The sequence below is a fragment of the Patella vulgata genome, chromosome 1, assembly GCF_932274485.2.
Source record: "Patella vulgata chromosome 1, xgPatVulg1.2, whole genome shotgun sequence".
Classification (NCBI taxonomy): domain Eukaryota; kingdom Metazoa; phylum Mollusca; class Gastropoda; family Patellidae; genus Patella; species Patella vulgata.
In genome coordinates, this window is record NC_065879.2 from 58,896,736 (window position 1) to 58,923,308 (window position 26,573).

The following is a 26,573-nucleotide window of genomic DNA, read 5'->3' on the forward strand; positions in this document are numbered from 1 at the left end:
TCAAGAATATGCGCATGGAGTTATCGTCTGTTAATCAAACGATAGCAAATTCTCACAGACGGTGCAGACACAATTGATGCCTATTTCTAGTTCAAACTTCAAAGAGTGATAGTTCTGTTCAGATCAAAGTAATTTGACTGAAATTTTCAACATTTTCTTTCTTTATCATGTATTTTTTAAACATTATTATAGCAAGAATGGCCAACTCTTTATAAAACTCTTAACTAATGTATCTTTAAGAATATTTTATTTAGAATATATAAAAAAAACACATACTATAAAACCGGTTTAGAAAAAAGAAAGTTATATTTTTACTACTGTTACGTAGATCAAGGAATGAGGAAACTGGTAATTTTCAAAATAAAACATTTCAAATAGGAATATATATTGTATAAAATTATGATTTTGGGTTATAACAAAACTTGGTCTAAAAGGTCTACAAAATATAAAAAGATAGGTTGCCAGGCAACGAAACATACTCCCACAGCAGCTAAGTCTTCCGGAGAGTCAACAAGAGTTGTCGCATAATTTTTCTTTTGTCAGAAATGAAAACATTTACAACACTACTAAAATCTGATTACGAGTAACAACCCATATGGCTTCTAGTTCTACCCTATTCTAACATTTAACATGCAAAACATTTAATATCAATTGCCATAATCATCGAAAATTGTTGAAAATTGATAGGCTTCTTCGTCTCATGACCTTAATCACAGTGTAAATATAAAATCAATCGGATATTAACTTTAGCCTCTAAATCGTTGAATATCAATGGGATTCTTCGTCTCAAGACCTTAAACACTGTGTATAAATTTAAAGTCAATCGGATATCAATTTTAGCGTCTATAGCATCCACAAGATATTTTAAATGATCAAGGACCTTTACTCAAGGACCTTAACTCTGGCAGTAATTACAAGATTTTTCATAGTGTTCAAGGGCCATAACCATGGAAGTAATTATTGGAAATCGTTGAAATTTAATAGGATTCTTCTTTTTGTGAACTTAAACACTCTGTATACATTTAAGGTCAATCGGATATTAACTTTACCCTCTAGAGCGTCCACAAGATATTTCAAAGTGGTCAAGGGTCATAACTATAGCAGTAATTATCGGAAATCATTGAAAGTCAACAAGATTCTTTGTTGCATGACCTTAAACACGGTGCAAAAATTTAAAGGCAATCTGATATTAACTTTAGCCTCTAGAGCGCCCACAAGATATTTCAAAGTGATCAAGGACCATAACTCTGGCTGTAATTATCAGGAATCATTGAAATTCAATAAGATTCTTCATTGAATGACCTTAAATTAAACACTGTGTATAAATCTAAAGTAAATTGGATATTAACTTTAGCCTCCAGAACGTCCACAAGAATTCTTAGAGTGATCAAGGGCTATTACTCAGGCAGTAACTATCAGAAATCATTGAAAATCAATAAGCTTCTGCGTTTTATTAACTTTAGCCTCTAGAGCATCCACAAGATATTTCAACTTGATCAAGAGCCATAACTCTGGCAGTAATTATTGGACATTGTTGAAATTCAATAGGTTTCTTCGTTTCATGACCTTAAACATTGTGTATGCATTTAAAGTCAGTCGTTTATTAATTCCAGCCTCTAGAGTGTCCACGGGCAACTGTGGGCGCCAGACCGACGGACGGGGGCAACGACAATAAACGACCACATTTCAATAAAAATGAAACTAAAATTTACAATATTAATACCATGATTAGTATCTATAGTCTTGTTTGATATGACAGATAAATGTTGCATTTATGTTAGTTCTAAATAAACAGAAATATTACTTCTAATATTTGTAATATACAAAACTGGTTTTCAATAATAAATTCTATCTTAAATTGAATAATTTCAGGTTGTGTTTATAGTTTGTATTTCACAACCTCACTTTCAAAATCTTCATCAAAATGAAGCTTAGAGAGGCTCTTGTTGCTGTCTGTCATGTACAACTGGTTACTCACACCAAACGGAGGCTGTGGACTGGACTATTAAAAATGAACAGGTTTCATTATATAACGTATATATTACTATTTAATTATTACATATACAGGAATGAAATAGATTTATGTCGCACTGACACACGGGGGGCTGGGGGGGGGGGGCAATGTCAGCTGTCTTTCGGCCTTCTTCCAATTACTGAAGGATTTTTTCACGCACTACATACAGATTGGCATATTTGCATCTGAACATCTATTCACACATTCCTTGTCAGCCCCACCCAAACACATGAAGAACATTGCTATTATCGCTTAATTTAGCCATCAGCGATGACAAATAAGTGTTTAAAACATCCAGTACCATCTGTGAGGTGTTCAAATGAAATGCACTGAAATGGAACCGGGTTTAAAGTCTACGTATCTGTACCATCCAGGCTAATGAAGACATTCATGCACCATGTAGCGAGCATAAGGTAAATGTTGCCCGGACATTGGCGTTTCCAGGTAAGTGAACCAGTGCCTTACTCAGCCATTATAGCTACTTGAGGTGTTCAATGGACATTGTAATGATACTAATGAAAGATGATGCTTCACCCCAGAGGAAAAAGAAATATTGCATTGCTAGTGTAGCTAATTATCTGCGACAAAACTTGTAGGTGTTTGGTGGACTTTACTTATTAGTTCACTATGCAAGTTTTGCTTTTTTGTGGTTTGCCCAAAAGATTAGAATAGTTCCTGACACATAGCCTACACCAGAACTGTAATAATGCCACACAGTTTTACGATCACGGGTCAATGTTCACTCCAAATAAAATAAATGAAATGAAATTAGGGTTTAACATCCTACTGTTCTGCACTGACTGGGTTAATAAAGACGGGCCCAAATAAAATAAGGACAACTGTTATTCTTACCTTGTTGGAGCCAGATGATACATTATCAAGTGTATCTTCAATATATTGTTCTTTCTTGGGCTTCCTACAACAACATGCCTGTAAATAAACAATTATAATCAAAATCAGCTGGTGATGCTAATCAGACAAAACATATGTAAAGGTATCACTGCCAATATTAATTATATGTAAAAAGTACAATGTACAAAGTCCTAATACTGATTATCATAAAGTCAAAATACCTCTAAGACCAAAGTTAAATGTAACCAGCGGCTGCCAGGCAGGATACGCCCACATTTTGCAAGAGATGGATAGAGAACAAGCTAAAAACAAAAATGATTTTTTCTACAATCAGGGGCCATAATCCGGAAAAATATGGTCTGAAATGCACAAATATCAAAAGGGACTGAGATTTTGGAATATAAAAATATATTGGCAGTTTCATCAAAATTGGATAAAAATTGTGACCTCTAGAGGGTCCATAACCTTTGAATTACATACTTACATTATATACAAATTGCATACAAAGAGTGAACATTTTGTCAGGCAGTTTCATTTCGATTTTCCTGAAATTCCAATTCAACCTTCATTATGGTGGAATGGTGATCTAAACGGTTTTTAAAATCGAAAAAAAAATTTGTGACCTCTAGAGAATCCAAAAGCTAAAAATACGATTTTTCGACCAATCAGGGGCCATAAACCAAGAAGTTACTATCCGATATGCGCGAATATCGAAAGGAACCAAGATCTTTGGGTTATAAACATGCATTTCAATTTTCATCAAAATCGGATCAAAATTGTGACCTAGAGTGTCCACATGCTAAAAACACGATTTTTCGTACAATCAGGGGCCATAATCCATGAAGTTACGGTCGGATACATGTCAATATCGAAAGGAACCGAGATCTTAGGGAGATAAACCTATATTTCAAGTTTCGTTGAAATCGGATAAAAAGTGTGACCTGTAGAGTGTCCACAATCGAATTGTTGACGGACGTCCGGACAACAGGGGCGACAGCATAATACTTCCACATGAAAATGTGGGCGTATAAAAAGTCAAATGCAATGTGTCAAATAACAAATTTGACGTGTTTACATTTTACATTTCTCTCATTACATTTTACATTTGGGTCTTCCATGTCAACTGAACCAATGGTGGGAACACGACCCCCTCCAAAAAAATTGTAAAAAATATATGTTATAGTACATGGCCTTAAACTAAGAAATCCGAAATTTTACCTCTCTAGGTTGGAAACTCGCTGAGATATGGCCATTTGAAATTAGGGTACTAAAACGGATCACAAATTCAGTCATTTTCTTCAGGTTTTTGGATGCTTTAAACTTACATTTCTAATAGGAGTAGGACTACTTTGTAATCTAAGAAAACTTTTAGTGTAGATTATGAATTTAGCATCACACTCATTGTCCAATGCATACTGTTCGCGCCACCAGGTGGCAAAATGTGGAACAAATGAACTATTCACTTTTATTTTCAGGATTTCTACAGATGGCAAAGTCACTAACTCCTAAATTGGCATAGTTAATGTCAGTTTGTCTTATATCAATTTACAAAAGATTCTAACGCGATGGGATATATACTTTTCCAAGTATAATAATTATACCCATTTTCACCTTCAATTTTGGCCATGGGGGACAGAGGTTAAAATTCTGAAAAAGTTTGATAATAAAACTTCAATTACCCTTGTGTATTTGATGGCTTATATTTTTAATTGGCAGTAATTAAGTTTTAATGGCTGTTATCCAAATTGTTGATTTTTCACGATGATTTTAAAATAACTTCTAAATGACCTATACTCCTCAAACATGTCTGTTTACAAATATGTAATCATTTTGGATGTAGATTGTGTTGTTCTAATTTTATTTTGCATTCAAAATGAGAACAAAATGGTTAATATGCTTCACGAATTGGAATAATGGGTTTTGACGATCAGATTAAAATTATTTCGGGAAGACTTAAACCCCTCATATTTGTCATTTTAGATCAACTCTTAACATAGAATAAGAATAAAGACTCTTTTGGGATCCAGGGAGTATTGTTTCAATTTAGTTTTGCTTTAAAAACAGGTGAAAACATGTTTTGTCTGCTTAGAAAGTTGAAGTACAAAAGGCCTTATGTAGTTTCACTATCACTAGAGGCCTCAAAACTACAAGCCGCAATTCTTAACGCATCTTGAAACTATGTATACCCTAAGGATGTTCCCTATTGTTTTTCGTGTGTGTCCGACCCCCAGGGGCAGAGAGTCATGTTCAATTTTTGTATGTGTCAGTTTGTCGCCTTCAAGCCACAATTCTTAACGGATTATCTTGAAGTTGTGCATACTTATTCCTTATACCCTAAGAATGATCACTATTGTTTTTTGTGCATGACCAACCCCGAGGGGCAGAGCCCCTCTATTTTTTTCATTGTGTGGCTGTGTGTTTTGATCATCTTGAAAACTTTTCATACTTATTCCTTATACCTTTAGGATGACCGCTATTATTTTTAGTGCATGTCCAACCCCCAGGGGCACAGAAATGCCCATTTCTTTTATGTTTATCGCCTAGGGGCAGCAATTCTGAATCGATCATCCTAGAACATGATAGGGGTAGGGCATGCACCAAAAGTTCAGAATTGCAGCCTGTGGACGATAACACAAAAATCTGGTGTTGCTGTGCCCCTGGGGTCGGGCACGCACCAAAAAACATAACAGTTTCCCTTTGGGTATAAAGAATATATATATATATATATATATATGAATATATGAATAGTTTTCAAGACAATCCTTTAATAATTGCCGTCCGTAGGCATAAAAAACACACACAGACATACAAAGAAAAATGGGTGTGACTCTGACCTGGGTTGGGCATTCACCAAAAACAATAGGAAACATCCTTAGCGTATAAGGAATAAGTATGCAAAGTTTCAAGACGATGCGTTAAGAATTGCGGCCTGTAGTTTTCAGGTGTTCAGTGATAGTGTAACAACATTACTGTACTTCAACTTTCTAAGCAGACAAAACAAGTTTTCCCCTGTTTTCCCCTTGGTTTCCAAGACGACAAACTTAAAATAAGAAAAACAAGTATGACGATATAGCATATTTTATTCCTAAAATGACCCACCTCTCTCTTACCGCTTGATAGTGACAAGGAGTGGGGTCGTCTGTCAAACAAGGTGGGTTTTCTCTGGTCCCCTGGTTTCGTCTCACTGTTAAACACCCCTTCGCGCAAGCGAGTTAATGAAATAATATTGAACTATATGTTAGTCCCGAAATTACCTAGATAGTGTCGATTGTTTGTATTTATTTTCAAATTAATGCTTTAACAAAAGAAATTGCATAATGTTTATATTCATTTTTTCATGTCAACTATTAAGTTATTGCATTTTTACTTACTGCACGATGTGTTATTTTAAAATTAACGAAATTGCACATTTCTTTCAAGTGTGTTATGCTTGACACGACACTTCTCAGTTCATCAAAACTATCATTTTCGGCCTGTTTATACAGCTCTGTCGGTTTCTTTGATAATATAAATAAACCAGAACTTAACTTTAACCCCGTTGATTAATTGTTACGCCGGGTATATACGAGTAGAGCATTACACATTTACACAGTGGGATTTAACGTCCACTCGACACAAACTAGGTCATTTCAGGTCTATATTTCAATAATTCGCTTGTGCGTATAGAGGTCTTTAGCAGGTAGTAATGAAATCTCCGCGACATCGTCACCTGTGGATATATACCGTAGAATAATTAGAATTTGTTCAATAGTGACAATATTCGAACAATTGGCCGAGTGAAATTTTGACAAGAGGAGATTTTCAAAGACGTCTAGTTTGGAACCGGAATCATTTAAAAGACAAAGGAAACACGTTAATAAGTAATTAAAAGACAGACATAAAGATAAATTTGTGTGCTTTCCTGACATATTATACCCAAATGATTTTTTACAGGACCGCATGAAGAAAAATAGTATAAGAAGACTTTTGAGTAGGCCAAGAGATGGTTAAATGGACATTTTTAAATCAACCTCTAAAATACTATTTTATTTGAATTTTTGACTGTTTATTTTATAAACTGATTTTACTTTAATGCATTTTAAAATCTTTGTTAATTTCTTTTAAAACTCTTTTTATTTTATGTTATGTTATATATTGATATGCTTTTTACGCGTAGTATTGGATGAACAAACTATAGCGAGGGCATCTATAACAATTTGTTTTCCTTATTTTCCTTCATCGTCTTGAAAACAAAACTGCAAAGCCCAACAAGATGATTAATCTATTTATCGGTTGTAAAGGGAGATAACTGCATAAATATTTCAATTTTCTGCAAATTATCGAATATTCGTTGCAATTATTATACTGATGTGCTGCTAATTGACGATATTAGGTTTGTATTTTATAATATTGGGTAGTATTTGATAAGTATTTGGTAGTATTGGGTTATTATTTGCTTGATTTGGGTGATATAGGGAGGCAAATGGAACAGTCAGACATCGTTAATCACATTTGAAGTACATTTCCCATGATATATCTCACTATTTTTGAAAAAAATCAAGTAATATGCTCATTTTGCACCATTTGTTGTAGTATTAAATTTGTGTGGTGATATTGGAGTGGTATTGGGTAGTATTGGGTAAATCGTCCCGCCGATATGTCACAGAACACTGCTCTCATGTAGAATACCTGGTCAATGGCTTGACAAAAGTAGTATGCGATATCGGTAAGTTGGTAAAAAGGTGTGTAAAAAGGTGTGTAAAAAGCAGCTGTGGAGGTTAGTTCGAACAGAATTCTCCCTTAGGAAGTTGAAGACATTTTTATAAATGCATTTTTCGAATATTTTAACTAACACACTGAGTAATGATATTGTAGTACCATGAGTCTTTCTGTCAGACGTGGAGAGCGGACAACAATTAAAAACCAGTCGCCACATCCTACGTATGACCAATGCATCTTTTCTTACTACACAATTAGTAGCCTCGTGATCGTCTAGTATTTTCACTTGTCGTCTTGGCTTCCTCCCCTTTACGTTGTGTAATCTCTTCTTATCTATCTCAGTTATTAAGACGTTTATCTTACCAGGAATAACAATGCAACAGTTCGGTTTTTTTTTTACATTTTATATATCAAGCTGCCTACATATGGTACAATGCATAATAGAATAAAGTCATTCTCTCAAACCACATCCAGCCAGAGTCGCTGGGGCGTGTCTGCTGATAGAAATTACTACATTTTACTACATCTTTCCCTTCTATATAGAATCAAGCTGCTGTCTGGGAACTCAGAAGGTAATCTCTCCAGAATCCACTGAATCTGCTCTTAAAAGGCCCAACAGTCTCTTTTATAGGACCCATATTGGTATTGGCCTTGGAAATCTATCACGCTCAGATCCGTGCAATTAACATGATTGGATGGTAAGCCAAATGATGCAATAGGAATTTTCCGACATATGTGATGGCATGATATAATTTTAACCCATCAAAACATTATGTTTGTCGACCTATGGAACATTTCATGTATCAAAGTGTCATAGGTTGCTGTTATTCTCAATTTATCTCAAAACAATAATTTGAATCATGTATGTTAACCCAATAATTAGTTAAAGATATTAATTAATACAATATAATGCTATCCTTAATTTAAACTTTAAATTAAAGAGCAAATATTCTAGCAATATTGCTACAATATTGGCCTATAATTTCTGCAGTCTGATGGGACACCCTTTTTTATTTAATATGGCAGTTATTTTGGCAAATTTCCAGATATTTGGTACTGTTTTCGATAAGAGGGAGTGGTTAAATAATTTACACAAAGGTTCACAGATTTCGTTGGATATTAGTGTTATTAGTTTTCCACTGATGTTATCAGGTCCACTGGCTTTCGAGGAATCAATAGAAGTAATGATGTCTTCAACATCCTTCTGGCTGAGGGTATTGTTACGTACAGGGGTCAATGGCACAAAATTCTTGAATTAACAATGAATCAGAAGCACATAATGATGAATAATACCTGAACAAAATATCCAATCTTGCTGAAAATTGACACAAGGCATGCCCGATCGACACTCCAGTTAATTCACAGAATAATAATCAATCAATACAAAATGTAACCAAAGAATATTCATGGTGATGCGACTATATATATGTAAATTATAGGTGAACAAATTCATCACCCAACATATCAAACTCAATATCAACAGCATTTCAAAAATAACACTTTTGTACTTCTAAAACCAATACAGTAATAACAAACCAGAAAAATATAACTTAAAGATACATTATGGGAGATAAGATAAAGAGATGGCAGTTCTCGCTATAATAGTTAAAAACTAGATAGTGTAAAGGTAATTTGCTGAAAATTTCAGTCAAATTGATCCACTATGAGCCGAGAAAGAAGCTGGTGAAATTTTTGCATAGTCTCGGTTATCATTACTAAAATCATTAATATAAACAGCATAGTCTCGATTATCCACTTTTTCTGATTTAATTATCTTTGGCCGTTAGCGGCATATAGGAATGTAATCCAGCCTACATCGAAGGCTAGCCTTGACATCGAGAGTTTATTATGGTCTGGATAAGTTAATTAATGTCTAATTGATAATTTAGATAACATTTCAGGCCTAAAGAAAGACTTGTAATAAGCAGATTTTGCTCTTGCATAATGCATGTTGAAGATTAAATTAATTTTCAAAAAGTATATCATATTATGAAGCCATACTTGCAAAGCTAAAGCCTTTACGCGTAATATAAATAGGTACTCCATAGGTAGATGATTTATTCTACTGTCATACTGAAATTCTTTTTTTATATTTTAAATAAAATGAAAATCTAAACAATTTGGAGATCTTTTATTAATATTATGGCTTAATATAGATTGCACTAATCTGTACTTTGCAGAGATTAAACAGATTACAGCAGAATTCTCCTTATCACAGACTATAATAAGTTTACCATGAATAAAAAATAGAATTTGTTTATGAATGAAATTGTGATACATATTTTCATTTTAAGAAAAAGTCTTTGTAGAGCTTTAAAGTAAAAGAATCGCTAATTTACAATATTTTTTTAAAAACAAGTCAAAGAAATCAGGACTGGTTTTTACTAAAGTTTATTATGAATACAGCCTGGCTGGTAGGTATCTTGCTAGTTCAAATTTAATGACTATAGCAGATTCTGTACTCAAATTATATAATATCTAATCAAACTGCAGAGTTCATCAAGTCAACCGTGAATACCTGCCAGCGAGTCATCCTTAACAACCAATTTACTTGAAGTCTGTTTGGTCATTGGCTTAATTTTAGATTCTGAATTGCAGAAGTATATGTATAGCAGCTAGAATTTAGTACTAACAAGAAACTGGCAAAGTGGTACACATCTCTGCAATCAGTTCACAAAATTTAATCAAAGGTAAATTTGTCCCATCCTTCCTATACTATAATATTATTATGCTTAATGGTTTATTTAGTATCACTCAATTTTTCGACAAAATAAAATTAAATGAAAGTTTTTAAAGTTTCTATATTTTGAAAATTTGTGTTTTGACATTACTATTCAAAAAAAGTAGGGGATATTTGATTTTGGGGGCATAATACTAAAATATGCAAATGACTACGAAAAAAGTCACTATAGAACCTAACAGAAGAAACATTTCCAGTTACATGTGACGCCCAAACGCACCAATAGCTACCGCATGGAATGCAGGTGATGCTTGGGATCATCATGGGGGTCCAACCCAAGATTTGCACGACTCTGACTTTGAATGTTACAGTCATTGTGGCATTGAATTCCAGGGTGGAAACATCAGTTTAATTGTTTTAGTGACCAGAAAACAAATTTTGATATGCGTCGGCTTACCCAAAATGAAAGGTTACGTGCCCTTGGCATGCTACAGATCGGCACAACACAGGCGGTTGTGGCGCGGACGATGAATGTTTCTCAGTCTGTCATAAGCAGGCTATGGTCCAGATACCGTGATACACAATCTGTACAGGACAGACCACGCTCAGGTCGACCAAGGGCGACAACTCAAGCCCAGGATCGATTTATCCGTACCTTGGCCTTGAGAAATCGTGTCATCACAGCAAATCAGATCAGCGCTCGTCTTCAAACAGACACTGGTGTGAGAGTGAGTGGCCAGACGATTCGGAATCGACTGCATAGGGGTCACCTTCGCGCCCGACGTCCTCGCGTGATCCCTTGTTTGAGAGATCATCACATTCAGGCAAGACGTCGTTGGTGTAGGGATCGTCAACACTGGGATAATCGACGCTGGAGCAATGTGATGTTTTCAGATGAGTCAAGATTCACTGTTGATTTTTTGGACAGACGTAGGAGGGTGTGGCGTCGTCGAAACGAGCGCTTTCAAGACGTTAACGTCATCAGACATGATCGATTTGGGGGTGGTTCTGTTATGGTGTGGGGAGGCATCACTGTTGCTGGAAGAACGGCTTTACATGTTGTTGCAGGGCGTGTTACAGGCCAGTACTACCGGGACAACATCTTGGCAGTCCATGTTGTGCCGTTCGCACGACGTCATGGCCGCCGTTTCATCTTCCAGGATGACAACGCAAGATGTCACAGGGCCAGGATCGTTACAGGTTACCTCCAACAACAGAACATCACCACATTACCTTGGCCAGCACTGAGTCCCGACCTCTCCCCCATCGAGCATGTCTGGGACATGCTTGGACAGAGGTTACGTCAACGTCAACAACGTCCTGCCAATGTCCAAGAACTTGCTGCTGCGTTGCAACAGGAATGGGACAATCTGGACCAAAATGACCTTAGACGTCTCATTAGGAGTATGCCACGTCGGATCAATGCTTGTTTGGCAAACAGAGGAGGATTTACCCGTTACTGACTTGGTTGTGATGCTGTGGTAACTTTGCTGTTTGACCCCGGGTATCATTTTACCCTTATAATGGCCAGTCTGTGCCTTACTTAGTCTAACGATCATTTGGAATAAATCGATGAATGTGAACTTCATTTCATTTTGTCATTTGTTTCTTCGTCAGTTTCATTAGGTGACTTTAATAACACTTAAAAATCAAATATCCCCTACTTTTTTTGAATAGTATATAAAGGCTCTTAACTGACTTAATCATTTTGTGTGGAAATATACCTATATTGCATCAAAGTACTTATATAAAATTTTTGCAATAGTATGAGGATGGATTTGAATAGATGTTTCTTTTATTTTCAGTTATTTTGAAAATATTGGTAAACTCTGGAACAAGAAAGATGTCATTTCAAGAAAGGTGACCATTTACATTTTCATCTTATAACACAAAAGCTGTATTATTGTGTGGCATGGCAAAATATGTTTCCGCTTGCTGGACAAAATGTCGAAAAGTTTTATCAGCTGTACAATGAAATACAAATGACATTATAACTGAATTTGGTAAAACTCTGGATCCGAACGCGGTAGTTTGGTGCCACCAAGTCTATGTTAGTCCACGGTCAGAGCTACCCCTAAACACAAAATATTCAGCCTCGGTGACAGCCTTGGTATAGCTGCCAACCATGAACAGATACAAACAAACAACAGTCACATATATTAGTATGGACCCCCCCCCCCCCCCCCCAGGCCCACAAAAAAGTTACAAAGAGTCAAATTTGTCGATATAGGTATGTTAGAATAACACTGACAGATATATGCTTTTGTCTGGTGCATTTTTTCACAAAAAACTGTAAGCATTTTCATTTATGCTCAGGATGATGAAGCAGCTTGGGCTTGCATGTTTTAAGACGGAACAACTCCCATTAAAATAACTGTGAATTTATGGAAGAAATAGTTTCGTTCGATAACTTTACATTATATCGATATGCATATATTTTACAGGTAATATATAGTACACTTACGTATTTGTCCATTTTTTCGTTCTGTTTAAGATAAACCGACTTGGACGATTAGGTGTCCACTGTTAACAACATCATGAAGAATCTCATTGTCACTTATGTACAACGCCTTTACAACTGGACAGGGGCTCATGCTACAGCTACCATTGTTTTTAGTAATATTGATGATATATCATTGTTGGAAATAAGTGCATATCCATGATGAAAATAATAGTTCTGGTACAATGGGGTTTATTTTAATATTTTTACAATCTCTCATCAAAATATCTTCTAAGTCTTTTTGAACCCTCTGCATATTTCAGGCGCAATTTAGATTTGAATTGTATGTGTTTTGTGGTGTAAGGGGAGATAGACTAATATGGGAAGAGTTGTGTTGCTTTGTCAGGTTGCACATCAACAGACCTAATATGCTTTCCTTTTGAATTACAGAGCCAGTCAGAAGAAATCCAATGTTTTTAAATACCACAAACAAGGAAATCAAAGCCGCAGTTAGTCGTTTCCTGAGAAATTCAAGGGACAGGATGGTGGGAGTTCCCAACGAATTAAAACATGAAACCAAATAAATAGTTTTGTTATTTTATTAGACCTATTTGGTACTTGTTTTTTACCATGCTTAAATAACTAGCGAATTCATCAAAGTTACATAAAGCAGGATAGCACGTACACTTGATTTGATATTCATTAAAATAGTGTTACCTAGCATGTAAGAGAAAATGATCATACATCAGAAGACCCATGTGAATCCCATATAGGGCCCATATTACATATCAATATCATGGCATATCCATATAATGCCCATATTACATTTATTTGCACCCCACATGAGGCCCATATAGTACCCATATTACATGTTTTAACATGGTCATATAAGTCCCATGCAAGCCCCATATTACATTTATTGCACCCCACATGAGTCCCATATAGTATCCATATTACATTTTTTAGCATGGCTATATAGGTTTCTATGCAAGCCCCATATAACACCCATATTATTTTAAATGACTTACCCATGACCCCACACAAACCCCATTTAGTACCCATATGGTTGAGCCCATATGGATCCCATATGAATGTTGGGTGCAAAAATGTTGGGGCCCCATATAGGCTCCCCATAATGGCCCCATATTACATGACACATGGTACCCATCAGTGAATGTTATCAGGGTAATGTTAGTTAGAGAGTTGGGTATTCTTTCTAGTGCAGGAAGTGGTGCTTTGTTTCTATCTATGTTAGATTGGCTTATAAAGAAATCGTTAAGGCAGTTACATTTGTCGGATGGTGTGTGATATGTAGTGCCGTTTACTGATAGAGGGGGTAGTTCATTGCTAGTGCCAGCACGATTTTTTTTCATAAATGACTTGACATTGCCCCACCAGTTTTTACTTTCAAAGTCAATTGACTACAAAAAAGTTACTGACCTATAACTCCCTTATTTACACTGACCCCAAACTGTACTGTACATAGCTTAACATATAATAAACCAATTCCCATTGAAATAAAGGTGAAACCTTACCGTATAATTATATGATTTGATTAAAGGAGCTATATCGCTAATATTTGGGACTTAGAAAATGACACAAATGGGCCGCAACGCATAAGATAATGTAATATGAATGTATATAAACTGATTTACATTCAATCATTTCTGTTTTTGCTCTGATTTCAAATCAGTTATGTTCGGCTTAATACACTAGAAGTCTCAATCAAATGGCAATCTCAAGCGTCTAGTTATTCCAGTCTACACCGATAGTATTTATTGCGCATGCTCTCCGGATAAGAATATGTTGTCACCGTATGATATGACTTGTGGAATATGTCTAGCCTCGTTCTTTGAGTCCCTTGTTACAAATAGCGCTGAAACGCATTATGGTACACGATTCGTGTACCAATGGTAAAATGTTTATTTTGTCTTAAATATTGGATATCAGAAGCCCATCTTTTCCCGGTAAGATCACAACATCAATGTTGATTTAAATTGACAAATAATTTGTGTGTTCAATGTCGAAGACTTTGGATGATATTGAGTTTAGATATTTAGGAGAGTTGGCACATGTACAAAACTGGATACCTTAATCGTTAATAATTAAATAATGCTGTACGGTACAATTAATGCCAGTCTTAAACATTAAGTGGGAGAATTTGCACAGCATAATATCATTATTTTTTCATAATCTGGTATTCTATTTTTCAACAGATTAGTACTATTAAAAGAGAAAAACAGGGTTTAATGTCCATTCGACAAAAACTAGGTCATTTCGAGATTACCATATGCTTCAAATTTATTTCCTTAATTCCTTAACATTGGAAGGTAACCAGGGAAAACCCCATGAGGACAGAGATTTCTGTTTTGATTAACAGTTGTCATAGTTATTGAGAACAAAATGTTCAATCTGGTCTCAGTTTTGGGTGAGTATTGATTCACTCTTAAAAAAACAATTTGCACTGTCGGATAGAGTGGGCTGGATATACCATATGCAAGTGGATTTGTTGGCAATTTTCCTGTCTAAAAGCTTGTGCAGTCTTTTGGAAACATTAACTATCGACCGTGTAATAGCAAAAGTTGTCAGTTCACAATTTTTTACAGTTTCTATATATAATGGTTGTTTTTTTTCCAGGTGAGTACATATAGCAAACAGTTGATATGCACATGCACAATATCAGGCTAATAAGGGTAAGTATTTTACATATAATATGAACTATATTGATATTTAATAACTGATAAAACAAATATATGCTTATTAGCTTCCATGGAATTGGGTAATTTTGAAGTTACTACTTATCTGGTTTTTGATCAGTTACATTTGACTTACAATATGTATTATTATAATAGTAACCTTGTAAGTACCTAAATAATAATAATAATGCTTTATTACACAACTACATGGTATATTCACGAGTATGTAAAGCAAGCAATACAAAGTACGTTAATAAACATCAAAGAACATAGAATAAGGTTTACAGATGTTTCTAAAAGTATATTAAATTATTTAATAATGCTTGTAAGGTATATATTAGGCCTTACATAGCAAATGGTATTTAATGTCTATTTTTAAACATTTCATATACGAACGTTGCAACATCTTCTACACATTTATCAGCGTTCATCATATGCATTATTGAATAATTCAAACTAGTTTTAATGTCATGACTTAAAAACTTTTTCCAAAGATTATTGTGGGTGGAGCAATGAAGAAGAACGTACGTTTTTACAGGTCCTCTTATCCCTGTGGACAAAAGTTTTTTTTATGCCTGCCTTTTGTGTTATTGAGGGGGGTGGGTGGGGGCATGTTTATTGTTACAGGAAATACTATTAATATACAAATGTTTCTAGGTTACACTATATTTCAGTGGATGAACAGTTTGTCTGAAGTTGAAGAGATCTGGTTAGATTGAAATTAGTTCTTCGCCCGTTGGTTTATAACCAGGCTTGTCAGTTTGTGAGTCGGTTCATAAAAAAACAGTACTGTTTTCACGTATACATATTTTACTGTCTCTGGTCCAACAAGCAGCAATAAAACCCTGTCTGTATGACCATCCTGTTATACTCGCTACATGCGCTCTATATCTGGTAAGGTCTACATTAATGTATCCGCCTTTTATAGCTATCTCAGTCATTTTCCTGTTCATCATGATATGGACTTTTGTTTTGCAACTTTTGAATCTAACAATTATCTAATGATGCTTGTTATCTTCTTTCCCACCAAGACGATGACAGTTTTCAATATTGTTAGAACCTAGGGAGTTGTCAATAGTGGTATTTCTTCTTATATTCCGCTAACGTGAATGCAGTTTCTTACGACTGTATTGTTCTAGCTCATCACACATATCGTGCACAGTTGCATTTAGATGGAGAGAGGTTGAAGCTAACTGTAATTTTAAAGATTCAATTTCATTTTGAAGAGGAGCGACTTGAATTTTTAACCCCAGCTTGGTCGATGGTTTCTATGAAAGGTTTAATAGCGTCCTAAACTTGCCTGCAATGAAAGGATAGAGCAATTGGATGGGCAAGTGCCTCCACAGTTTTGTCAAAGATTGAACCTTCCGGTTCAGAGTGAGTGTTTATAGAGGGTATAGGTGGACTTTTTGCAATATTTTGTTCCATTATTGAAGTTGATATGATGGGTTCTATAAGCCTAGTCTGTTTTTTGTCAACAGCGCCAAGAAAGTTAATAAAATCAGAGTTGGTTTGGTCAGTTTGTGACGACATGTCAGACAAAGTGTCATCATCATATTCGTGTTCCGCTGTAGGCCTATATGATGTCATCACCATTCCCAGATTGGGTAAAGATTGATTTTATATTAGATTGTTGTAATATCTCTCGTTGTATATCTATTGGCGAGACAGTGTTCGTTCTTTTCCTGCTTGGTATCGGTGTTGCAGTCGACGCCATTGGAAATGTAAACATACCAAAGGATAATAAATATGATCGAAAAACTCACTCTTCTTGTTGTTTTTTTCTGATTATTAGTTGAATCGTTTATGGTATAAATCATTCACATAACACTATGAAACCGATTTTTTACTTTCATGTAGATTTACTTTCATGTAGATGCAGAGAAATTCACAGTGTCTTATCGTGACGCCATCTTATCTACTAAGGATTATAATCAACATTAGCTGCTGATGCTTGTCACACAACACTGAATATATGGAAGGGTGTCGCTGCCAATATTAAATGCTCTACTAAAATGACTTTTTGATTGATAATATGTAAAAAGTGCAATGTACAAAATCCTAATAACAGTAATGATCAAGTCAAAATATCCCTAAGGTCAAAGTTAAATGTAAAAAGTCAAATAGAATGTGTCAAATGACAAAGGTTTTATTGGAAAATGCTCTTTTTTTTACGTGTCTCATTTCTCTCATTACATTTTACTTTTGCACTCTGCTACATTTCAGAACACCCGACGTCCAGGCTAGCGAGACAGCATCTTACCCACTTAGCCACCGGTGTTCTATAGGACTTTGTACTTTCTACATTATAATCAATCTAAAAGACATTTTTAACAGAGCATTTAATACTGGCAGTGATACCCTTCCATGTTTTTATCGTCTTTGAGTGATCATTATTTTTATAGGTTTGCCACATTAATTTTACCTCGGAATACCGTACCGGTAGCCAATTACTGCTTCTTATTCAAGGACACACTGACGTTGACACCCAGTCCGAGTGGGAGGAAGTGCGCAACAATGTGGTTACACATTATGCTTACTAACGGTTGTCTAATCCGAATTAACCTGAAATAAACAGGTTCGGTTTTCTAGATAAGTAAGACCTCTGTGGTGGAACACATGCTTAAATAAGCGCACGCTCATGATAACTGCAGCGGTTGTCAAGTATTGGTAGTTTGTCATTCTTTCATTTGATTAACAAGATTTTGGATTCCAAAATATGTGTAATTTAATAGAGTAATCTAATCTAGACTAGTATAAGCCTGGTCGGTGTCAATTTCAATTCCTGTCAAAGTCTGTCAGCCATGATGGCAATACTCACTTGCTTGGAAGGAAATAGTCTGAAAAATGAAAAAGTTGCACCAAATGTTACATAATACTGGAGTCATACCTACACAGACGACAGCGTAGTGGACACTTATGGCTGGCCCCAAGATCCATTCACTTTATTTGATATTTGCGTTTGTTGTTTATTTGAAATGTCCGTGTATATTGTGTGTCTTGTCTGCTGGTTTGCCATATGTAATTGTTTATTCGTAGTGTGGTCCTCCTTCACTTACTATCAGACTAGCAAATTTCCAAATTGTCCACAAAATGACAAAACAGAATTAGATAGAAATATGTGAAAAAAGACATGTTTTATGTTAACTTACCCACACAACTATTCCAGTTGCTACAGCAACAATAACAACACAAGCCACAACTATAACTACTATCAGGTTTCTGTCAAGAGGAAGTTCGGTCTCCGGTGCAGGTTCAGGAGGCTTCTCTCCTCCTGTCTGAGCTTCAAATACTCTTCTAGATTCAAAATACTGGTCATCTGCTACCCATTCCTCACCATTCCAATCCAAAACAGCTTCACGGTTCTTAATCTACGTGACATAGAGAATATAATCAGTTTTTTGATATTTTTTTCAGATCTAAACATACATTGATTTTTATACGAAAATAATCAAAGTAAACTAATTTGGAGTGCTCAAGTTTAGATTTGTCATTTTTTTTTAAACGTGTACTGCAGTGTAATTTATGAAAGCGTCCAAGATGGTTAACATATTTCGGCACGGGTTGGTACCAATTAGTTTAATTATATGACAATTAAGATTTGGATTAAAATGTCTCAGTAATCGGAAGTGGGAGGCAACTGGTATGTGTCTCTCTTTTGTGAACTGAGGTAAGATAGTTGTCCATTAAATAATCTGGACGAGTAGGCCGGTCATCCTTCGGTTCATGTGTCTTTGTTGAATAAATACCTCCTTTCAACAAGTTCGGATCTGGACCAGTTTAAAATTAACAATTTAAGTCCAGAAAAAGAGAATTAACATGCTGGCTGTACTAAGCATTACCAATGTTATAAATATGGTAGATGCGTTGTTAACAAGGGGTCTTTCTGGTCTAGTATTGTTATATAGATTATAACTTGTGACTGGATTATCATATTTTAGAGTACATTGGCTAATGCTGCATTATTTGTAATTGTGTGACTGAGAATTGTTTTAGTCTTACAAAGGTAGATGTTTTTTCTCATAAATTTACCAAGTAATGAAGTCTCGACTTAGCCTAAGCAGAAAATGTTCATCACCGAACTTAGTCAAGCTATTGATTTAATGAAACTATACACAAAGTGTTACCACTCCTCACTCAATTAGAATCAAAGTTATAAGGCTCCAAAATCTCGACCAATAAAATTGCTCATCACTCTGCTTACCCTGAGCAGAAAAATGCTCATTATTGAACTTCGTCAAGGTATTGATGTAATGAAACGCTCACCAAGTTTGACCACTCTCACCGTATTAGAACCAAAGTTATCATATCCCAAAGTATTAACCAATCAAATTGCTTATCTCTGCTTATACCCTACACAGAAAATCCTCATCTTCGAACTCCATCAATGTTTGAACATTTTACCTCATTTTAAAGGAGAGTTATTGTGTCCCAAAAAGTGTGATGGACAGATGGACAGACAGACCCAATTTAATAGTCCCCTGCTTTCTTTGAAAGGCGGGGGACAATTAACAAAATATAGATTACTAATACTAATGTATGATAGTTAATGGACTATTCTCATTTTGATATGTTCTAATTTAAAACACTTTTAGAGAAAATGAATATGCCGCATGTGTTGTGGATGTTTCGTTACGAAGAAAGTGAATTGCGAGAGATGAATACAGATAAAACATATATGATGGGGCTATAGCAATCATTTGTCTTTAAAAATCTTGTCCAATTTGACAAAAAAATACTACTACAGGATCACTCTAAATATTTTTCCTCCATTTTCTAAATGACCCATAACATAAAAAATACAAATGTTGATGACCTATGTATATGATTATTACTTGAAACCCTTTTGTTTCGTAAAAGCCGACATAATTAATTATTTATTTTGGTTTCTTGGTGTTCAAATATTATGAACAAACTGTTTAACTTTGGTTATTATAAACTTACCTATGCCTTTCAAATCATAACTCCCGTCGAATAAAATCCATTGCACAATTAAATACATGTATTCCAACGAATAGTAAGATAGGTTGCCAGGCAACAAAACATACGCCCACACTAGCTAAATCGTTCGAGCGGTCGACAAGGGTTGTCACATATTTATTCTTTTGTAGGTAATTAGGGGCATTTAATAGGCAATTTCATACAGATGACATTATAATTTTCATCGTTTGCGGCTTCACAAGGTTCTAAAAACTAAAATAAGGGCCATAAAAAAAGCTGTTAATAATGGGCTTTTGCGCTAGAATATCCATCAAGCAAGTAGAAAAAGCTTAATAGTGGTTACTATTCGTGAAAACTCGTGAGAAATATACGTGTTGTCAGTAGTCGCTTAAACCCGTCAGTATTCCTATAAATGGTCAGTAATAGTCATAAGGTGAGTATTTAAGTTAATTGGTTAGTATTCCTTACTTGTGTCAGTATACGTGATGCAGGACGAAGGGGCTGACAAGGAAAGCTGTCTAGTCGTTCGGATGGGACGAAAAACCGAGGTCCCGTGTACATATTGGTGTGCACGTAAAAGATCCCTTGGCAGTTGGAATTCAATATAAGAGTAGGCCGTAGTGCCGCTGTCCGGGCAAAATTTCCCTCATTGCACACTGTATGGCGTATGCCCGTCTTCATTAGCTCAGTTTAGGCGCAGAACAGTAGGACGTTAAACCCCATTTCATTTCATTTGTTTTGATTTGGTGAAATCTGGCGTAGAAATCATGTTTTTTGCTAAGTCACAATTATTTTTTACTTTTTTTTTTTTTTTTTTTTTCAAAATATCTAACATTGATGGAATACCTTTAACAAGTTGCTTGGATACTTAACTTCCTGTCCCAGAAGTGTCAGAAAATAAAAGAGCATTTTCAATAATTTAACGATTTTTGAACTGTTTTCAAAGATTGAGGCCATTTTTGGACCACCTATATTATTTCAGAAGTGTCAAATACAGTCTGAAAGCCTAATAATAATCCGAACTAGCAGCTGCCAGGCAGGATACACCCACATTTTCGAGAGATGGATAGAGAACATGCTAAAAAGAAAGTGATTTTTCCTACAATCAAGGGCCATAATTCAGGAAATTACAATTCGATATGCGCAAATATCGAAAGGAACCGAGATCTTTGTGTTATAAACTTATATTTCAAGTTTCAACAAAATCGGATAAAAATTGTGACCTCTATAGGGTCCACAACCTTGATATACCATATTTTTACGCTATTTGAGAACGAACGGCGTCCATTTTATCTGTCAATTTTGGGCCGATTTACATGAAATTCAAACTCAGTCGTCCTTAGGGTGTAACGGTGATATAATAATACGTTTTTTTAAATCGGATAAAAATTATGACCTCTATAGGGTCCACAAGCTAAAAACGCGATTTTTCGTACAATCAGGGGCCATAATTCAGGAAATTACGGTCCGATATGCGCGAATATCGAAAGGAACCGAGATCTTTGGGTTATAAACTTACATTTCAAGTTTCAACAAAATCGGATAAAAATTGTGACCCCTATAGGGTCCATAACCTTGATATACCATATTCTTACGCTATTTGGGAACGAACGGCGGCCATTTTGTCTGTCAATTTTGGGCCGATTTTCACAAAATTCAAACTCAGCCGTCCTTAGGGTGTAATGGTGATATAATAATACGCTTTTTTAAATCGGATAAAAATTATGACCTCTATAGGGTCCACAAGCTAAAAACGGGATTTTTCGTACAATCAGGGGCCATAATTCAGGAAATTACAATTCGATATGCGCAAATATCGAAAGGAACCGAGATCTTTGGGTTATAGACTTACATTTCAAGTTTCAACAAAATCGGATAAAAATTGTGACCCCTATAGGGTCCACAACCTTGATATACCATATTCTTACGCTATTTGGGAACGAACGGCGGCCATTTTGTCCGTCAATTTTGGGCCAATTTTCACGAAATTCGAACTCAGTCCTCCTTAGGGTGTAACGGTGATATAATAGAACGTTTTTTTAAATCGGATAAAAATTATGACTTCTATAGGGTCCACAAGCTAAAAACGTGATTTTTCGTACAATCAGGGGCCATAATTCAGGAAGTTACTGTCCGATATGCGCAAATATCGAAAGGAACTGAGATCTTTGGGTTATAAACTTACATTTCAAGTTTCAACAAAATCGGATAAAAATTGTGATTTTTCGTACAAACAGGGGCCATAATCCATGAAGTTTCGATTCGATACATGCCAATATCGAAAGAAGCCGAGATCTTTTCGAGATAAACCTATATTTCAAGTTTCATCAAAAGTAGAGTGTCCACAAACAAATTGTTGACGGACGGACGTCCGCACAGACAGGGGCGACGACAATATACGTCCACATGAAAATGTGGGCGTATAAAAAATTGGATTTAAGTTTTTATAATTCTCATGGTAAATGATTTGTCATTGTTTTTGTTTCGCATGTGTCCCATCCGAGTCTCTAATCAAAAATCAAAAATATTTCAAATAGGAAAGCTATAAAATTTGCAGAGATTTTACTAGAATGTAAAAGATGGTAACAAAGTTACCGAGCCAAGACTTATAGCTTATTCTTAATGTAGTATACTGTCACCCCTTTATACGAAATGATATCTCCCGAAGAGACGTAATCAATTTACACTTTGGTATTGCTTGAATTTAAAGTTGTGGCATTTCACTTCTTCAAGAGAGAACTTTTTTTATTCGTTGGGATATTCAATTGTGGAATGGATTTATTTAACGGGGGTGGGGCGGATTTCAAACACATAGTTCAGTTCATAATAATAATAGTTAACAAGCCAACAGTGAGGCTGATGTCCCCTGCCAAAATCCCAAAATAAATAGATGACACCTATTAATTAATCGCACATTTATTTTTTTCAAAAGTATCAAGCAATCAAACTATACACTAAGTTTCATCACTCTCTATCAGATAGAATCAAGATTATCTTGTCCCAAAACATCGACCAATGAAATTGATTATCTCTGCTTAGCTTCAGCTCGAAATCAATATGATTAAAACACAGATCCAATTTTGTTTCGTTTTTATAGTTCAAAATTTCGATTTTACTTGTCTTGACTACACTTGGATCTGGAAGCGTTGTTATTTAACTAGTGTTCTGCTTGAAATGAGGGGTCAGCCAATCAAATGATCTGTCGAATCGAGCGTTTGACCTTTTTTGCCTGTAACTGTGGGTAGACATTAGCGGCAATAGAAATCAAAACAAAGCAAAAGTGAATAAAAAATACATGGCGGTCGCTAATTGGTTTATCGAATGACTGATGTAATCTGGTCAAATGTTGCTTGCTTGGTACCTGACGTCATAGAACGTGAACTCCCACTATAACTTGTTAGATCTACATGTAGTGTAGGCCATCGAAAGTATAAAAAACAAAACGAAATATAGATCTATATTTTAATGAGATTGGCTCGAAATGTTAATCATTGAACTCAGTCAAGACATTCACCTAATGAACATCTACATCAAGTTTAAACATTCTACCTCAATTAAAAGCAGAGTTGTTATGTTCCAAAGTCTTGACCAATCAAATTGCTTATATCCCTTTGCCTAAGCAGAAAAATCTCACCATCGAACTTAGTCAAGGTAATGAACGCCTACACCAAGTTTGAACATTCTACCTCAATTAGAAGGAGAGTTATTGTATTCCAAAGTCTCGACCAATCAAATTGCTCATTGCTCTGCTTACCCTCAGGAGAAAATGTTCTTTACCAAACTTAGTCAAGGTATTGATGTAATAAATCTATGCACCAAGTTTCCTCACTCTCACTTAATTAGAATTATAATTATCGTGTTCCAAAGCATCAACCAATCAAATTACTTATCTCTGTTTACCCTAAGCAGAAAATTCTCATCTTCGAACTCCATCAAGGCATTCACCTAATAGACACCTACACCAAGATTGAACATTCTAGCTCAATTAGCTTGGAGAATTATTGTGTTCCAAAGTCTCAGCCAAATATCGCTTATCGCTCTGCTTACCCTGAGCAGAAAATGTTCATTATTGAACTTAGTCAAGGTATTGATGTAATAAAACTATACCCCAAGTTTCATAACTCTCACTTTAGAACTAAAGTTATCGTGTCCCAAAGCATCAACCAATCAAATTGTTTATCTCTGCTTACCCTAAGCAGAAAATGCTCATATCAAACTATATCAAGGCATTGACTTAATAAACGCCTACACCAAGTTTGAACATTCTAGCTCAATTAAAAAAAAAGAGTTATTGTGTCCCAAAAAGTGTGACGGACAGACAGACAGATGGACGGACGGACAGAGAGAGACGGACGAACCCATATAATAGTCCCCTGCTTTCTTCGAAATATTAGATAATGTAAAGGGAATTTGTTGAAAATTTCAGTCCAATTGATCCACTCTGAACCGAGAATTTAGCGATTGAATTCTGAGCTTAGCCTCGATCATCATTACTAAAGTTGGTACGATAAAAAACATAGTCTTGATTATCCATTTCTTGATTTAATCCGCGTTGAGCAGCAGATCGGATCCTAAACCAGTAAATATCGCAGGCTAGCGATGACATCAAGAGTTGATTTTGGTCTGGATAAGTTAATCAATGTCTAATAAATAATTTAGATAAGATTTCAGGCCTACAGAAAGACCTGCAATAGGCAGATTTAGCTCTTGCATAATGTATGTTTAATAGTTTATGTAACATTTAAGGCCCAAAGAAAGACCTGCAATAGGCAGATTTAGCTCTTGCATAATTCCTGTTTAATTGCACATTTATCTTTTTGAAGAGTATCGAGCAATCAAACTGATTGTCTATACTAGTCTAACCATAAATGTTCATGATCGAACTCAGTCAAGGTTTTGAAGTACCTGATAGTAAAACTATGCACTAAGTTTCATCACTCTCCATTTAGTGGCATGACAATTTCAGCTTTATTAATTTATTTGCATTTGTGTAGTTTACTCAAATTAATGACATCTCTTTACTGCTGGTGTTCATAAGACTGCATTCTTATTTTGACTACAGGGCAAACAACAATGAAAAAGATACACTGCTGTCTTGATTTAAATAAATTAGATCAAAGGAAAAAGAACATGACTGCAGCAGTGCTAGTCTTGACTAGAGCCATAGTAGATTGTTTTTACCTTATTTTCAACCAGGACTGGTATCATATTTAAAATGGGATTGGGTGCTATCGTACTATCAGCATTTTTATCTTTAAATGTTGTTTCTACCAAAACACTCCCTGCTCGAATCTACAAAACAAACAATAAAATACAATTTTATATTACTTGATCCTTGTTTATATATATATATATAAAACAAAATGGATGGGAATGGGGAAAACCCATAGAGCTCATTGAATTTGTAAAACAAAATTAGTTAAAGAATTTAGTATGCTATACAAATGCCGACAAAAGCTCAGTTTTAAAAATAGTGTCCTCAGTTATTGATCAAAGTTATTGTATAGTTTTAGGGAACTAGCCCAAATTGGGATTAATGAACAGTGATCAAACTATACATTCTTTAATATGTTGATTATAACATTCTCCAGTCTACTGTCTATTAGCAGTGAATATACATGATATAATGCTCAAGTTGTAAGATACAATGTTTCAATAGTGTTTATTATTAACATAAAAATAAATTTGTTTGTTCTGTAATACAAAGTGTATTTCCTAAATAATTCAGTGTGAATTTCAAAACAACCAAGGCTGTATTACACAAAAGGTTAAGTTTTGATGCACACCAAAACCGAACACATTCAAGATCTTTTGATTCTTAACATGTGTTAACTTCCATCTGAATCAGAAAAAAATTGTAGCCTCTGGAAGGTCTACAAACTTCATACACATTACACTATTGGCGTAAAAGTTGAGTGTTCATTTTGACGGGATGTTTTGGCTCGATTGTGACCTTTAGAAGTTTCACAAACCAAAAACGAGAATTCTCGTACAATCAGCGGCCATAATTCAGGATCCAGGAAGTTACAGCCCTATATTCACTAATATCGACAGGAACCGAGAATGTTGGGATATAAATCTATAATTCCAGTTTCATCAAAATCAAATAAAAATTGTGACATCTAGAGGGTCCACAAACTTGGCATTACATGCCCACAAGCTAAAAACATGATTTTTCAAACAATCAGGAGCCATAATCCATGAAGTTACAGTTTGATACATGCCAATATCGAAAAGAACATAGATCTGATT

General features: G+C 35.2%; 1 protein-coding gene across 1 annotated transcript in view; it reads right to left on the reverse strand.

Annotated features, from left to right (window-relative positions):
• Positions 1–232: 232 nt before the first annotated feature.
• The window catches only part of LOC126808776 (neurogenic locus Notch protein), a 429,826-nt gene continuing 403,485 nt past the window's right edge, over positions 233–26,573 (reverse strand). Inside the window, exons 59-62 of the mRNA XM_056102639.1 lie at positions 25,503–25,613; positions 18,533–18,751; positions 2,867–2,944; positions 233–2,002 (exon numbers count right to left, since the gene is read on the reverse strand). Coding sequence (XP_055958614.1) covers positions 1,880–2,002; positions 2,867–2,944; positions 18,533–18,751; positions 25,503–25,613 — 531 coding nt within the window. The 3' untranslated portion in view covers positions 233–1,879. The remainder of the gene's footprint in view (positions 2,003–2,866; positions 2,945–18,532; positions 18,752–25,502; positions 25,614–26,573) is intronic.